Genomic DNA, 18,249 nt, shown 5'->3' with positions numbered 1-18,249 from the left:
TCTTTCATAATCATTTACTGTAACCAGAGCTCTGTTGTAGGTCAATAAAGGCTACGTCAAAATCCCCAAATCACTCTAAATTTTAAAAAGCACTACTATGATGTTATGCTAGTTGTAGTTGAAAGTCTGCCCAGTAGAATGAGAATTTTGTATATATCATTTCTAGAGTATTAGTCCATATGATATGATTATGAAGTATCTTCAACCTGGAAGATCCTTCCTTTGGGAGGGAAGAAGAACGGCCCTTTCCCTTAGAGAGGATAATCTTCTCCTCTCCACTCCCTACAAAGTAAATTTCCATCCTGATCCATTCATTCATTAAATATTTGTTGGATACTTGCTGTATGCAATGCCATGAGGGAAATTTTAAAATGTATAAAATGCAGACGCTGAACTAAAGGAGTTTACAACCCCAGTTTCCACTTGGGGGAAAATGGAAGCAGTCAGTCAGTCAGTCAACAAGCAATTTATTGAATGTTTACTCTGTGCCTGGTACTGTGCTAAGAATTGCTGGGGATCCGAAGAAAGTAAAAACAAACAACAGCAACAAAAGCCCCTCCTTTCACAGAACTCACATTCTGATGGAGGAGACAACATATAAATAACTGGGTTATTCATTGAGGCAGGTGGGTGGTACCACAGAGTACTGGACCTCAGGTCAGGAAGACTTGAGCTCACATTCAGCCTCAGCCACTTAGTAGCTCTGTGGCCCTGGACAAGTCACTTAACCATTTCTTGTCTTGAGTTTCCTCAGCTTTAAAGTAGGGATAATAATAGCACCTGTAAAGAGCTTACTTAGCACAGTGCTTGGCATATAGTAGGTGCTTAAGAGATGATTATTTTTTTCCTTCTTTCAGCTACCTGCATACAGAATACACAAGATATTTCAAAAATCTTAATGCAGTTTTATGCTAGTCAGGCTATGTACAGTGGGCCATAGAGACACACCAGAAATTTTTGAGTAGAAATGACATGATCAGATCTGGAGCATAATTGATTTAAGGAACATTCATCTTGCAGCTATGTTAAGGATGAGTGATATGGGGAGAGACTTGAGGCCTTTACAGGAATCTAGGTATTAAATGATGAAATGCAGTAGCATCAGAATCAAGAAAGAGGAATTGGAGTCAAGAAATGCGGTGGAGGTTCATTTTCAAGCTACCAATGCTCCAAACAGCACTGAGATTTGGGGGACACTCTGTACACGGTGTAGATTATTATATAATAAAGTTAATTTAAACAGGCATAACAGGGCATCTCAATAGTTGGAATCTTCCCTACAAAAAATGTCCTTATAGAAGAACATATATTTATTTCACCACAGCTTCTGTTAATCAGGTCACTGTTGGCACTCCTTCTGGGGGAATGGCTTTTAGAGCCAATTTACTAGATATACGAGAGTTTCATTGCTTTTGAGTCATGCCACATTTTTTCATTTTTTTATTTAATACTATTTATTTTTTAGTCAGATTTTTTATTTTTAGTTTACAACACTCAGTTCTACATGTTCTTGAGTTTCAAATTTTCTTCCCTTCCCTCCCCTCCCCCCTCACCCACAAGACGGCATGTAGTATGATATAGATTCTATATATACCTTCACATTAAACTTATTTACACAATAGTCAAGTTGTAAAGAAAATTATGACCAATGGAATGAATTATGAGAGAGAAGAAACAAAACTGAAAAAGAAGAGGAAAAAAAGAGAACAAATAATTTGCCTCAATCTCATGCCACAATTTTTAAACAAATTCAACTTAATCATCTACCCTTTTCATCACACATAGTTCCAAATAACATTTATTGTTTCCACAAATCAAATCTACCCTCAAAGAGTGGGATTTTGTCACCATCAAAGTGTTTGTTTTGTTTTATTTAAGGTTCGAAAGGATACTTCCAAAGAGAAATTCCTAAATGCTTTGAGCAAAGGCAGCTCCTTGGGAAGTATGATGGGATGTATGAGTTCTGGTGTATTTGTTAAAAAGCTAATCTTGTTATTTTATGGATATCTTTCACTTTTATTTAAAGGCTAGAGTTAAATTGGAAAAAAAAAGATAGCACAAAGTAACAGTGTATACATATATATATATATACGTATATATATATGTATATGTGTGTGTATATGTATACACATATGAAAGAGGTGGATTTTCAATCAGAGGATCACAGATCAGAGAATCATACTAACGATTTTGAACTGGAAGGAGACTTAAAAGTTTATATTTTGCCTCCCGCATTAGATTGTAAGCTTCTTGAGGACAGTGGCTACCTTTTGCCTCTTTTTGTATCCTTGGCACATTAGGGACACTTAATAAATATTTATTGAATTCAGTTGAATATCCACACCCCTCATTTTATAGATGCCCAAGGTCTCACAGGTAATAAGTATCAGAGGTAGAATTTAAGCCCAGGTGCCCTTACTACATATCCAGTACCTTTTCCTTTGTACCATGCAATACCTAAGGATTAGAGGGCCTAGGGCCTAGGTTCAAATTGGAAATTAAATTTAACAAATATTTATTAAGTATCTACTATGTACAAGGTACTACACTAGGTGCTAGGTATACAAAGAAAAACAAATCAGTTCCTGTCTTCAAAGAGATTACGTTCTATTGAGGAGGCAGGGGAATTTTATTTTACAAAATTCATGCAAAGTAATACCAAGTAACTTCATGAGGTAGAGAGAGCTAATTACTGGAGGACTCAGAAAGGCCTTATTAGGCAGGGAGTACCTGTGCCTTAGAGTAAACTAGGGATTTTGTGTGCTGGAGATGAGAAGGACGTGCACTCCACTTGTCAGAGGCACAGCACAGAGGCAAGAGATGAGGTGTTACATAAGAGGAGCCACAACTAGCAAGCCAGCTTGGCTAGAACAGTGCCTGAAGTGTGGTCATATCAAATAAGACAAGAAAGGCAAATGGGAGGCACAGAGAGATAGGGCAAGGCGGCAAGTTAAAAGCCAAGCTGTCCCCAGGGGGAGGGTGACATGGTCCAGTTTGTATTTTAGGAATATCTATTTAGCTGCTGTACAGAAAAGGAAGTGTAAAGGGAACATCCTGGAGACAGGGTGAGCAGTTAAGAGGTTATTTCTGCAGTCCAGAGGAGAGATGGTGAGGTTATGTTAGTGGATAGAAGGGGAGAGAGAGGCAGGATATGGAGATGCAGAATCAACAGGGTTTGGCAGTTGGTTGGATGTGAGGACTGAGGGAGCATTGGGAGTCACAGATGATTCCAAGGTTGCAAACTCAGTTCCTGAAAGTATGTTGGTGACAACAATAGAAATATGGAAGTTTAGAGGAGATAAGGTTTGAGGAAAATAAGTTCTGTTTTGAATGTGGTGAATTTGAACAAAACATGCAGTTATGTCCTTTCCTGTGGGGTTATACTGAGTTTTTTCAGTGTCTAAGATGCAGTTAGTCCCCACCCCAGCAAGTCTTGCTTGAGTGCTACTGCTATTTGGTATTAAGAGTGTCTCTCCCTGGTGCTGAGAGGTAGAGCAGTGACTCCCTGGGGCTTTGGGGAGGAGAGGAGGTCCCCAGGCCTGGCTGCTTGTTTTGGATCAGGGTTTATTAACAGAGTGGCCAGTAGAAAGCCTCAGGAATTCCTTGCTCTTCTATATTAACCTGTTCCCTGTTGCATTGTCAAGGACGTTATTTCAGTTCCATAGCTATACCTCTCTTCCACTAACACAAAACTGGTTCAACTTTAGGGTTGTGGTGACTGGGCAAGAAATGGTGAGATGCCTACACTAGAGACAGTCTACAACCACACATCTGCATTTGAATATAGGTTTCAAGTTCTTATCATGTGGCCTCTTTTAATTGTATTACTCCAGGAGCCCTCTATGGGGAAAGTGGGATTTACCAGTAAATCTGAAAGCCTTGCCTAGTAGGTTTCCATTCCCAATACAGTTCAACATCAGCAGGTACATGTACATTTATGAACATATAGCTACGGAGTATAGTAGATAGAACATTGGGCTTGGAGTCAGACACCTACCAGCTGTATGACTCAATCTCAGCCTCAGTTTCCTCCATCTGTTAAAAAATGGAGATAATAGCACAAGGTTGTTTTGAGGATCAAATAAGATAATTATGCAAAGCACCTTGTAAACCTCCAATATGTTGTTGTCTTGGAAATGGAGAAATGTATCTCTTTGCAAAAGGTTAGGTATTACTTTATTACTTCATATAAAAATGTAGGTAGTTTGCTGTAAGGCCAGTGCTATCATGGGTGAGACTATCAAAAGCAGTTCTGAGGGACGTGACAATCGTAGAAGCTCCTAGAGATAGCTCCTGTCAAAGCCAGTGGCCTTTTCTCAGCCTTTGTCCTCCTGGACCTCTGCAGCCTTTGACGCCTAGAGCCACACCTTGCTTCTAGGTCCTCCCTCCTTCCTTGGCTTCATTGCCTTGAACAGTTTCCTGCTGGCTTTGACTTTCTTCCAGTTCCTTTTCCTCCTCCCGGCCACTTAAGGGCATCTAGCCCGTGCTCAGCCATTTCCTCTCCTTACCTTCTCATGGATATCTCCTTCAGTGCCTCCTTGCTCTTTGATTATTTTCTTTGCCAGGTGACCCTCTGGGTCTGTGTTACCAGCCCTGACATTTGGCCCATGGTCTAGTTTCTAGCTCCCCTGAAGCTCTTTCACCTGGGTGAAACACATTTCAAACTCAGTATGTCAGAAAAGCTCATTATTCTCCATTCTAAACCATTGCCTCCCCTCTTGACTTCTACTTATGGTAATCCCATTTTCTTTGTCTCACTATCTGATCACTGACAGGCTTCTCTTTGCTGAAGCTACCGGGGCCTTCTTTTCTATTCTGTTTGTTTTGCCTCTGTTCTCTCCTTGCTACCCAGTCTAGGAGACTGCTACTGCCAGATTGATCTTTGTAATGCACTGCTTACATTATGCTGCTCAAAATCCTTCCATGGCTCCCCACTACCAAAAGGTGAAGCAAAACTCCTTTTTTTGGGATTCAAGGATCTCAGCAGATTTAACTTTTTAGCTTTATTTTCCACTGTTTCTCCACATCACCACCACCATCATCATGATTATCATAAGTAACATTGATATAACGCCTTGAGGTTTGCAGAGCACTTTACGTATATTATCCTGTTTGATCCTCACAACTCCCAGCACCCTGGGAAGCAAGTACTGTTGTCATCACTATTTTAAAGATGGGAAAACTGAGGCAAAGTGAGGTTGTTTAACTTGCCCAGGATTATACAGTTAGTAAGTATATGAAGCAGTATTTGAACTTTGGCTTTCCTGACTCCACTATGCCACTCTACATGAACCTCCTTTGCTCCCAAACCAGTCTACTCACTCTTCCCTGAAAAAGCTTTGTATTGTCTCGCCCAGTTAGTTCACACCTTCATTCATAGCTCCCTAGAATGTCTTTCCCCCTCTCAACCCTCTCAGGCTTCCTGCTCCTCAAGTCCCATGTCCATGCCCTTACCACTCTCTGTTGTACAACTGCCCTATAACATGGGGGAGATTTAGAAAGAAACAAGTTCCAGTTTGTACAAAGTCTTAGGGAAAGTTTTAATCGACTTTGAGCTCAACGTGAATCATCATTGTGAAGCCCTAGCCCAAAAGAAGCTAACGTAGTCTGACTACATACATGCTCCAAGGATCTGTGATTTCATCAAAATGGGTTTTCCTCACCATTGCAGACTTCAGTCCCTGCCTTCTTATTGCCCTCACAGATTTCTGTAGTTGGAAAAAAAAAAACTGGCTTATGACTAACCTTCCAGGAAGAAACCTCTCTGAACTTAGCTAGCTTCATCCTTGCATGGCAGATGTATAAGCTATGGTCAGGCCCATCACTGAAGAGGTGCAGCTTTGTACTACCTGCAGGCCAATGACATGACCTTTGAGAACACAGGTTCCCATTCACACAATGGTGAAGCATTAGAGTAGAACTTGGAAATGGAATGAATGAATGAATGAGACCAAGTGAACTAGAAGCAGAAGAACAGTGTCCAGAATAAGGAAAATAATGAAGGAAGTCTGCTGTTCTAGAGAGAGCCCTGGATTGAGAGACAAGAGAACTGGCCTTTGAGTCCCAAGCACAGGCAAGTCCTTTAACGTTTCTGCGGCCAGCTGGAATGTAGTGAAAGGGATGCTCATTTGAAATCAGAGAAGCCGTGTTCAAATCTTGATTCTGTTACTTATTAACTGTGATCTAGGGCGAGTCATTTCATTTTCTGGGCCTCAGTGACTGTATCTGTACCATGGAAGAGTTGGAAGAAAGGTGCCTACCACCTCTAAATATGGTGGTCCTGTGATACAGCTTTGGCTTCCTCAAATGAGGGGCTAATAATTGGTTACCTCACAAGATTGCTGCAAGGAAACTGTAAAGCAAATTATAAATGTATCGTATTATTCAAGTTCCTGCCATACTCTGTATTAGTGCCGTTATTCATAGGATATCATGTTTAGTTCTGGTTGCCACAGTTTAAGGAAGATATTAACAAACTGGGAAACAAAGGTGAATGCAATAGCAAAGAGACTGTCTTATAAATGTAGCTTCCTTTCCGGGGAAAAAGAAAACTGCCCATGTTGTGCCCGGTAGGTAAAACCTCAGTCTTCTCTGTAGGAAAATGCTTTGTCCCCCTCACTGGTAGGCCTTGGAGGACTCAGCTGCATTAGAGGCCAGCACCCTCAGTTCCAAAGGTCACTCTAGTTACAAACTCCTACATCTCTGTACCCAGTGAGCTTATCTTTGATAGTCAGCAGTCACAATCACTGATATTACTGTTATCATTATACTCGTTAATAACTAGCATGTGTATGTATATGTGTGTGTGTGTGTGTGTGTGTATACATACACACACACAGAGCACCTACTATGTTCCAGGCACTGTATTAAGTACTTTACAAATAATAGCTTATTTGATCCTCACAGTGACCCTGTGAAGTAGGTGCTATATTATTTCCATTTTACAGTTGAGGAAACTGAGGCAAACAGCTAAAATGACTTGCTCAGAGTCATACAGCTAGTATCTGAGGCTGGATTTGAACTCAGGTCTTCCTGACTCTAGGCCCGGAACTCTATCCACTACACCATCTAGCTCAAAGCAAAGGTATTTATTAAGATGGTGTAGTATGAAGAATAGCTACAAAACACTTTCCTCATAAACCTGGAACGCAGTGTCCCATAACTATAAAAATGCTAGTGGAACGTAGAGCACCCTGGCTGTGAGACACACATGTACATGGCCAGGTGTCTGAGGGAGAGACACGGGTAGCGTGTGCCAGCAGGTCAAACCACCACTATTACCTTTACCGCCAATGCAGGGGCTTCTGAGCCCCAGAGCCCTAGGAATATCACTGCCCTCCATAGTAGTTATCTCCCCACCTAATTTCTAAAGAGGCCACAGTCAGAAAGTAACACAGTGCTAGGCACTGTGCATTTCACTAGAAACACAAAGTAAAACAAAAGAAAATCAGTCTCTGCTGCACGAAGCTCACAGTCTAATGGTGAAGACAACCCGCAGACGATTATATACACCCAAGATATAATCTTAGAGACAAGGCACTGCTTTTAAGGAAGACTGGAAAAGGCATCTCGGAGAATATGGGACATCAATTGAGATTTGAAGAAAGCCAGGGAAGCCAGGGATCAGAGTCCTAGGCATGAAGGACAGCCAGTGAAAATGCCCTGAGTCCAGAAATGGCGTTATCATGTTTGAGGAGCACCAAGGAGGCCAGGATCACCAGATTTCCAAGTAGGTGAAGCCTTATCTGGCCACTCCTGAAAGCAGTGATCTCTCTGCAATGCATATGTTCTGTTCCATTCACATGGCATTTACCACCTGCTTTCTTAGATAATTGTCATTCATGTGTACGTGCTGTCAGTTGAGAGAGCAGACTATCTTCTACATCTTTGTATATATACACACAGCACCTGGCACAAAGTCTTCAGAGTATTCAGTAAATATTTAGTAAACAAAAGCCATGCCCCTGGCTACCAGTTCGATGCCATGTGCTTGGTGTTGAGCTGAGAGCTGTGCAAATTTTCTCTTTCCTGCCTATGCCTCTGCTGTTCAGTCACTTCCACCCAACCTGTTCCCTCATGAAGCAGCAGTGAAGGACATTAGACAGATGTGAAAGATGATGTGAATCCTGTGAATCACTCAGAGGCATGGCAGCAGCCTTCCTGGAAGCAGATCAGGCTCCTTATGACCCTAGTGCCTAGAACAACTTTTCTTATATCCTGGAAGGGAGTGTGCCCTCATTCCTCTTCTCATTGAGGGGTGAGGCACAGCAGTGTTTTTGAGAGGAAGGAAGAAAATTGCCCAAATTCTATCCAATAGGTGAAACCCCAACATTCTGTCTGTAGGAGAGGGGACTGTCACCCTCATCAATAAACCTTGAAGCCACCTGGGAGTTCAGCTGCATTAGGTTCCCCCCCCCCCCCCGCCAATTTATTGCTACTTTAAAAAATACTCTTCTCTAAGGAGCTTGGTAGCTTCTAGCTAATGCATATCATATTATACTGCCCCTCACTCAGGGCAAGGATTAGCGACCGAGCATAATGACTGCATTGATTCTTAATGTAGTAGTTATTAATGTGCCTCTTGTGAATTTCCAGTTGTTGTTTTTTTTGTATTTTCCTCATCTTCAGCCTTATTTTCCATAGGCTTGAAGACATATTCTCATTTTCTGCCTCCCCAAATCGATCTGTTTCCAAACTTCAGAATGAATGTCTTTCATGACTGGGGAGTGGGGTAGGGGGAAGCCTATCTCCCTCCCTATTACTGCCTTGTTCACAGGGCCACTAGACATTCCCCCTGGAGTACACATAGCAATTTGTAAGTCCTTGTGACGGATCAGGATTATGACTGCAAGAAATATATTGGTCTAGCAGCTCTCTCAGGCAATTCAGTCTGGTCCTTTTGAGGGAATCTCTGCCAAATTCTCTCAAGCTGTCTAAACTTTTTGTCTTTTCTTTGTATTTGAATTCCTGACTGAGGAGAAATTAATTTCCTTTTCTTCAGTGAAAGAAAATATTTTTCCTTAATGAAAAATAAAAATCAGCCTGCATTCGTAGGCTAATGATAATATCATCACCATACATTTATATAGGTTTTCCAGTTTAGAAGAGTTTTCACATTCAGTATCTCATTTAATATTTGTAATTTGTGAAGACAACTTGGTTTAGTCAGTCAACAAGTATCTATTAAGCACTTACTATATGCCAGGCACTATGCTAAGTGCTTGGAATACCACTACAAGCAAAATGCCTGTAAGGAGCTTACAGTCTAATGAGGGAAAATACCACATAAAAGGGAGCTGAAGGAGTGAAGGAGGGAATAGAGCCAAAAGATGAAGAAAGGATGGCTAGCCTGGCCCTCCCCAAAATGGAGGCTGTGGAAGGAGCTCAGCAAGAAGAGGATATCAGAGAGAGAGAGAGAGAGAGAGACGGAGAGACAGAGAGAGATGAAGGTACTTGATGCATGGAGGCAGCAAGTCCGAAGAATCAGAAGAAGAGCCAGGAGAGGAAAGAGCAATGGACTGTGAGTCAGAGGACCTAAATTTGAATCCTGGCCCTAAAACTTACTAGTGATGTGATACTGAACATGGCACAATACCTTTCTAGGTCTCAGTTTCCTCATTTGTAAAATGAGAGCATTAGACTAAATGATTTCTTATGTCTCTGTATCTCTGATCCTTGTAATATAAAACGCCAGTTAAAATTCTTAGTTTACACCAGAAGCTCAAGACCATTCAAAGACTTTCACCGTTCCAGGGGATGACTAGATCATAATTTCTGAAGTTCCTTTGTAGACCAAGTAATTTGTTCTATCTGTGTAACCAATGTGAATGGGGTCCTCTAATTTAACCACAAAAGTTGTCATTTGTTCTTCTGCCCAGTAGAGGGCAGCAGCACAAGGGCTATGACATCACAAGAGCATCAATTTGGAAGAATCTTATTTTTAATTTCCTAAACTCAAATGAATGAATCATGACCAAGCAGAATTCATCTCCAGACTTCATTCCAGTAAAGCCTGCCGGTATACCTGCAAACTCAGCCTAACCGCTAAAAGAATACAGATTCTTGAGTCAGAGGTCCTGGGTTCAAATCCTACCTCCCACACTTACTTGTGTGACTTTAGACAAGTCATCGAACCTCTTTGGGCCTCAGTTCCTCATCTATGTAATTAAGGAAGTTGTACTAAATAGCCTCTGAGGTCCCTTCTAGATCTCTGGATCTGTAGTTTTGTGATCCCATGACCATGTTTTACCTTGACCAGAATGTACCTTTACCCTGGCCATTTAGGGTTGTGGGAGGCATTGAGGCCTAGCAGCAAAAACACTGACTGGCCAGGGAGTCAGAGCACCTGGGCTTGAATTCCAGCTCCTCTGCTTACTGCCTGTGAGATTTTAGTTAAGTTCTTTTCACTCCCTTGTGGACAGGCTCTGAATCCTGGGAAATTCTGTAGTTGAGTGGGTAACAAAGATAATTCAGCATACCGTATTCAGCTTTGAATTGTGTTTTCTGAACTGTATTTTCAGCCTTGAACGCTTTTGGAGCCAGCCTGTACTTCTCAGACTCCCATTCCCCAACATGTCAAATTATCCCTCTAACCCTACACAATCTGCCCCTCCTCCACACTTTCTTCTGGTATTCAGGGCCTCCTAAATCAGAGATGTCCTTGACTCATCATCCTTCCCTGTCCCCTCCCAGTTAGGAAAGCAGCCATTTTGATTTGCTGCATGGGCCCCAATTTAATCTGTTGCCAGGTCATCTTGAGTCTTCCCGTACAACGTCTCACACTCTAATTCAGGTCCTCTTTCTCTCTCATCTGAGTCACTGTTGGTAGCCCCTCTCAGGGCCTTCTCTCCTGCACTTTCTTCAGAGTCGCTTTCCTAAAGCACAGCTTCGATCACATTGTTCCCCAGTTCAGAAGCTTTTTCCTGACTCCCTGTTGCCTGCTGGATAAATGCAGTCTCCTCATCCTGGTGCTGAAGGCCCCTCCACAACCTAGCCTGAGTCCACCTTTGCAGCCTCATTCTATACCGACGTATTCAGCGTTCCCTCGTCTCACTGCACGCTTCTCTTAACTCTTCGCCATTCCCTATGCTGGCTCCATGCACCCTACTGGTGATACCAAGGCAAAAATAACCGCTGCCCCTGAGGAGCTTCCATCTACAGGGAGGAGATCACATGTGCACAGCCAAGTCAGCCAGTCAACCTGCACTTATGAAGTGCCTGCTTTGTCCCAGGCACTGTGCTGAACACCGGTGACAGAGACAGTCACGTGCCTTCCCTCTTCTCGAGGAGCTCAGCCCAGCAGATAGTAATGGCTAGTGTGTTTATAGTGCCTCAGACATTGTCTCATTTTATCCTCACAACTCGTACAATGCTATTATTATCTCCACTTTTTTGGAGGCTAACAGAGGTTAAGTGACTTGCCCAGGGACATACAACTAGCAAGAGTCCGAGGCAGGATTTGAACCCATTTCTTCCTGACTCCATGTCCATGTAAGTAAATACAAGGCAATATGAAGTAATTTAAGAAGGAAGGAATGTTAACAGGTGAGTGGATGAGAAAAGGCATCATTGAGGAGACAGCACACGAGCTGCGCTTGGGGGAAAGAAGGGAGGCTAGGACAGAAAACGATGAGGTGAATGCGTGACAGACCATGATCACTGTGTACAAAGCATCGAGAGGGCCACTTTGCCTGGAACAACTACAGAAAGGGAAGACACTAGAGGCAAGGAGACTAGTTCTGGAGGCTACTGCAGTGGTGCCGGAGATAAATCATGAGGACCCAGACCAAGGAAATAATGGGAAGGGGCAGGTGTGAGACGGGGCGCTGTGGGAGAGGCAGGAATTCAAGATGATTCCAAGGTTGCTGGGATGGCTCTCAGAAGCATTAAAGGGAATCCAGAGGGAGGGATGGCTTTGGGTAAAAATGTAATAAATTCCATTTCAGTCATGTCAAGTTTAAGAAGCTTATGGTCAGTTAACAAGCATTTATTAAGCGCTTATTCTTTGTAAGCACTGAGATACAAAATGGTCCCTGCCCTCCCAGAGCTCCTATTCTCATAGGGGAGACAACACACAAACAAGTATGTACGTAAAAGAGATACGGAATAGAGGGAAAGCCCTGGCGTTGGATTTGAACTGAGTCTTGAAGAAAGCCAGGGAAGCAACCGGAAGCAAGGAGGGAGAGCGTTCTAGCCGTGGGGGACAGCTGGTGGAAAGGCACAGTCGGAAGATGGAGTGAATATTGTTGACTTGAATATATTCGGTTTAACTTTGTCCTTGTAGAGGGCTGTAAATGTGAGTTGCTATTAACTGCTAAATTGAAGTCAGCAATCCAGTAAATAGCATTTATTCATCCTATTATTCATTGTTTACAGAGGCACAGTAGGATGTACAAAGGATTAAAGACATAGACCATGCCTTGAACGAGTTTGAGAATGAATATTTATCTCACGAAAAATTACCCTGAAAGAATTTTCTGGACTTGTAGTCCCTAGGATAATCTTTTTTCCCCTGTTTCCTCCCTTGTCTTCATTTTCTCATTCAACCTGTTCCCTAAATTGTTGTTACATTCAATGAACTGTTGACATAATTTTCCTTAAATTCACTCTTTTTCAGGAAAATCCAAATCCTCACATGGCATTCCAGAAAGTTCCACGCCCCACAGAAGGTTCACACTTACGAGTTCACATACTTCCCTTCCCGAAGATTAATGAGGCCAAGGTTCAGGAGCTGATACAGGAAGGTCTTGCAAAGAACCAGCTTGCACCTCCTACTTCTCGAGTGGAAAAGAAATGTGTTGTGCCAGCAGGCCCACCTGTTGGTATGTGTGTTGGGCTCCTTTTGACTGTTGCTTATGTTGTTATGTTTGTTGACTAGGACTCTATAAGAATTCAAAGCTCTAGCTCACTACTGTATGCTTTTGAGGGTTAAGAAAGGCCGATTTTGGAATTTTTAGTCAATTACATTTTTAATGGATTTGTTACGTAATTATGGTTAGTTCAATTCATTTTTTACAACTGCCTTGGGACAGGTAGAAGGGAAATTTGTCCCCAGTTGAATTTAGTTGGACAGTAGCCTTCATTTATTTCCTTTTTTGTAATCTCTTCTCCTCATTTGCTTCATCAGCATAATTTAGGCCAAATTCTTTCCTCAGATTCATGTGGAAGGTCCCACTGGACTCAGTGGGAGCTGCACGTGTGCATCCAAGAATCTAGCCCCGGCAGCCCTTCCTGTAAGGCAAAAACAAAAGTTGGCAAAGCCCGTGTCCTACTTGCTGTTCCATTACACATGAAAAATTGAAAATGCTTCATTGTACACAGTTGGTATTTCATAGACTTGTAGAATTGCCTGTACCATCTGAAACAGATTTTAATCTTTAAAGATTTAGAGGCTAATTAGTTTTAATCGGCTCACTGAAAGTTTCAAAGGAGGAAAAAACCCTAAGAATGAAGATGAATGAAACTGAAATCCTGGTATAGTGAAAGAACTCTGGATTAGGGATTCAGAAGAAACAGATGTAGTCGCTGTAGAACAAAGAGAAGGCTGGTTGTTGGTAACACTGGCCTGACTTGTTCTTTACGAATCCATGCTGGCTCCTGATGATCAGCACTTCCCTTTATAAGTGCTCACAAACTACCCTTTTAATTATTTGTTCAGAAATTGCAAAGAAGCTCACTAGAGCATGGATGCCTCATTTTAAAAACTCTAAGATTTGCTAATTTCTAATCCTTCATTACCTCTTTCAAGTTCCATAATTTTTCAAAGGTTATTGACAGCATGCATCCCAGCAACTATATCAACAGCTTATTTTTGGTAACTTGGGGTGTATTTTCTATGGATCCATTTCCTCATTTATCTGAGGTTTTACTTGTTTACTATTTCTTTTCTACATGTACTGCCAGTCTGAAGATCTTTCCCCTTAGAAAAAAACAGCAGGATTCTAGGTAGATGATGGAGTAGGTCAGACACTTCCAAGCTCTCCAGATTTCCCCCCACTAACGAGATAAAATAGCACCTCAGGGATAACGTAGAGAGGTAAAAATAAATAAGAGTAGCGGTAAAACAGGGGTCCTCCTGGGACAATCAGAGAAGATCTGAAGAAAAATCCCAGGATGAGGTTTGGTCCCTGTGAAGCCCTCCAGGGTAATTCCAATTAACTAACAAGCAGCAAGCCCTGGGTTAGCTGGGTTGGGAAGCTGCCTCATCCCCAGCCATAGGAAATTTACCCCCGGGACAGCGAGTGGAGTTGGGCATCTGAGCCAGGAAAGATTGAGGGAACCTCTACTGACAAGGAACGCCAGACCCAGCGGTGCTGCGATGATGCGGCCTGAGAAGGAACCAGCACAGGCCTAGTAAGAAGCAGTGGGGCAGGGACACCACTGGCTCTGCACGCTTACTGGAAGCCAGAGGTCTTGGTTTCAGTTCCAGGTCAGAGGGGAGAATTGAAGAAGGACCTGTGGCTGAGGCACCATCCTCCATACCCCAGGGCTAGAGGTGATGATAAGCTGCTACAAATAAATACAAAATAAGCTCCTACAAATAAAAAAAGACCAGAGTTTGTCTTCAGAGGAGAATACTGAAAAAAATAAGCCCTTTTCTAACCCAAAGAGCAATGTCAAATGGTCACCTGCCCAAAAAAAATTCACAGAAGAACTTAACAAAGACTTTAAAAATCAAATGAGAGAGACTGGGGAAAAAAATGGAAGAAAAGTAAATAAAAACAATCCAAGAAAAACAAGATAATGAAAAGAAAGTCAACTAATTAGAAAAGGAGATCCAGAATCTTCAGAAAGAAAACAACTCCTTGAAAATCAGAATTGGACAAGGGGAAGCCAATGAAGTTGTAACAGATCAAGAAATAATAAAATATAAAGAATGAAAAAATAGAAGAGAATGTGAAACATCTCACAAGAAAAACAACTGATCTGGCGAACAGGTCAAGAGGAGGAAACTAGTAATCAGGCTACCCGAAAACTGTGATCAAAAAAAAATCTTGATACAATAATACAAGAAGTAACTATAGAAAATTGTCCTGAAGCATCAGAACCAGAGGGGAAAGTAGAAATAGAGAAATCAACCAATCAACATCTGAAAGAGACCCTAGGAGGGAAACCCACAGGAATAGCACAGTCCAATTCCAAAACCCCCAGCTCTGAGCAACCAGAAAAAAAATAATTTCTTTATGGCAGTGCCACAATTACAGTAAAAAAAAAAAAAAAAAACTTAGCAGTGGTGATGCTGAAAGACTGTAGGTCTTAGAACGCTGTATATTGAAGACCGAAAGAACTGGGCTTCTGGCTGAAAATATCATACCCAGCAAAGCTAAGCATGATCGTGAATGAAAAAAAATGGACATTTAATGAATTGTGAGACTTTCAGAGTTTGTTTTTTAAAAAAAAACTGAACTTAATAGAAGATTTGACATACAAGAGCCAAAAGAAATATAAGGCACATGCCAAAGACTAATTGTAAGGGACTCAGTAAGGACAAACTGTTTACCTTTTTTATGAGAAAAGGTAAAATGTATGTCTAAGATTATTAGTAGTAACTAGATAGTTCATAAGAAAGACTGGGATAGACCTGAGTATGCTATGATTTTAAAAAGTAACCATTTAGAAACAGCTAAAAAAAGTAATTATCTTATACAAATAAGGTGCAAGAGGAAGAACCAACACAGGGGAATTAGATGAAGGAGCAAGGTTGTTATTTCTGGAAACCTTTCATCAGGAATGGGTTCAAGAGGGAAATATATACATATATGTGTGTACACACACACACACACACACACACACACACGCACACACGCACACACACACATATGCACACACACATATATGTATACACACACACACATCTAGAGAAGTATAAAAGTCTTCTAAATTTCTAAATTTAGAAAGAATAAAATGCTAAGGGGATAGGGAGGGGGGAAAAATAAAAACAGTAGCAAAATGGGAATTTAATAATTTTGACTCCTCACCGTTATCCATTATTATAACTAAATTCACTTCAAGTATTAGTCCTATCCCATGTTCTTGATGTGCCTCTTTACCTCAACATGGCTTTTTTTTTTCCAATAAAAAATGCCATTTTTATCATCCTTATCAGAACAGGTTTCACCCAGTTCTAGGGTTTAACACTCTTGATGACATTCTTACAGGATATTCATCGTTAGTTGCCTATCCTTATTTCCATCTTCTGCAGGTCTTTTAAAAAAACTAAGTTGGTCAGTAAATTTCCTATTTATTCAGATTTGTTCTTTTGTCATCTCCCCCCTTTTCTGTCACGTCAGAATCAGTTGTTTATCTTCATAATTTTGTTCTTGACAACATCCCATTCCTTTTTAAATGACATTCCTGATATCATTTCAGTCAGTCCATAGAATCCTTTCTAGCCTTTTTCTAAACTATTAAATTCCCTCACCAAAAATCTAGTATGCAAGACAGACTTTGTGTGGCTTTCCACTTCTTTCATGTTTTCAGAAAGAGATGGTCTTCCTCCTGAGGTTTTGACCATTTCTATTTCATTTGAATTCAATTCACTTAACCTTTATTGAGGACCAGTGCAGATACAAATACAAACCAAACTGTTCATGTTCTAAAAGAGTTTACATTCTATCAGGCAGGTACAAGACATAGACAGAAGAGCAAATAAAAAGTAATTTGAGGACAGATATTTGTAATATTAGAAAAGGCTTCCCAGCACCTAAGCTGGACTTTAAAGGAAATCAGGTACTCCAAGAGCTAGAGATTGGAATGTTGAATTGGGGAACAGTTCCAGTTTGACTAGAATGTAGAGCCCATAAAAGCGAATTAAATAAATCAAGTCTAGAAAGGTAAGTTAGGGCCAAATTGAGGGTGCTTTAAATGCCAGGATAAAGAATTTGCATTTTATGTTAGAGGTAAAAGGAAGCCCAGAAGACTTTCGGGCAGGAAAGTGACATGGTTAGATGTGGCCTCTCCTAGAAAGTAGATTGGATTGGGGAGAATCTGGAAGGAGGAGGACCAGTTAAGAGGCTACTATAATATCAAGAGGAGCATTGAACTATAACTGTGGCCATTTGAGTCAAGAGAAAGGGCTCAGTAGGAAAGAGGATGTGGAGATAGAATCAGCAAGACTTTGTAATTCATTGGATCCAGAGAGTAAGAGAGAGGGAAGAATCAAGGAGGACTCCAAAGTTTTGAAGGCCAGTGGAACTCTAAGGAAAAAGAGGAAAGTTTGGAAGAACACATTTAGGGAGAAGATGCCGCCAGCAGCTGTGGTGCCAAAATGGCCAAATGCCGCGGAGAGTGAAAAGAAAAACACAGGCCAGGCTGGAGAGTAAAGAACAGCTCCTTTTATTTAACTGAGGGACAGGGCTTATATACCTTTTAGGCAAGCAGAATCAACAAATCCATGTGCGAGGCATTTTGCTGTAAACAATATTGGGTTAATAGCCCATGGGTGTTATTTAGCACATGTGTGCTGTGGGGGTTTTTTGAGAGAGCATGTGTGTACCGAGGAGGCTTGAAGAGCCTTCATCCTGAGCAGCATGGGCATGCCGAGGGAGGGATGGAGAGCCCATGTGCCAAGTTATCAGCCTAAGGGGAAGAACAGGCCTCTTGCCTGTATCTTATCCCATAATGGACTTTCTTAGAGCTGGCCCTCTACAAGAAGGTTAGCATCTCTGCATTGGGGAGGGGGTCATCATACCTCTTCTAGAGAACATCCAAAGATTTTGAATACACTATTTGGCAGCCTATTCCATTTGTTACAACTTCAGTTCAGTTCTTCATGTGAAACCAAAATCTGCCTCCTTTAACTTCCATCTGTTGGTTCTGATCTCTGGAGCTAAATAGACTAAATGTAATCTGTCTTTCATGTGACAGTCCTTCAAATATTTTAGAGACAGTGAAATTTCAAATTCACTTAGTGCTTGGAATTCAGTTAATCAACAAGGATTTATTAAATAGTTTATTATGTTATAGGCACTGTACTAAGCACTGGATAAAGAAAGAAAAATCTGAAACGGTCCCTGTCCTCAAGGAGTTAACATTATAATATGGGGGGCAACATATACATAAATAGGTAAATACAAGTTACATACAAAAGAGATAAAAGGTATCACGTCCAGCATAGCAATTCCCCTTATTGATCCTTCCAAGCCTTTTTAACTTCTGAAGTTATCATGAAGAAAAGATATCAGCTGTTCTACTTTTGCAAAGATAAAGAATTCTAACAGATATCTCAATAATCATAATCTCCTATATGTG

General features: G+C 41.2%; 1 protein-coding gene across 2 annotated transcripts in view; it reads left to right on the top strand.

Moving 5' to 3' along the window:
• The window catches only part of SBF2 (SET binding factor 2), a 509,481-nt gene that overhangs the window by 286,558 nt on the left and 204,674 nt on the right, over positions 1-18,249 (top strand). For both annotated transcript variants that reach the window (XM_036762802.1, XM_036762803.1), the window contains exon 14: positions 12,617-12,821. In XM_036762802.1, the coding sequence (XP_036618697.1) occupies positions 12,617-12,821 (205 nt within the window). The remainder of the gene's footprint in view (positions 1-12,616; positions 12,822-18,249) is intronic.

The sequence above is a fragment of the Trichosurus vulpecula genome, chromosome 6 (assembly GCF_011100635.1).
Source record: "Trichosurus vulpecula isolate mTriVul1 chromosome 6, mTriVul1.pri, whole genome shotgun sequence".
NCBI classification, from domain to species: Eukaryota; Metazoa; Chordata; class Mammalia; order Diprotodontia; family Phalangeridae; genus Trichosurus; species Trichosurus vulpecula.
The sequence above is the reverse complement of the archived record's forward strand: the minus strand, read 5'-3'. Positions and strand labels throughout refer to the sequence as shown.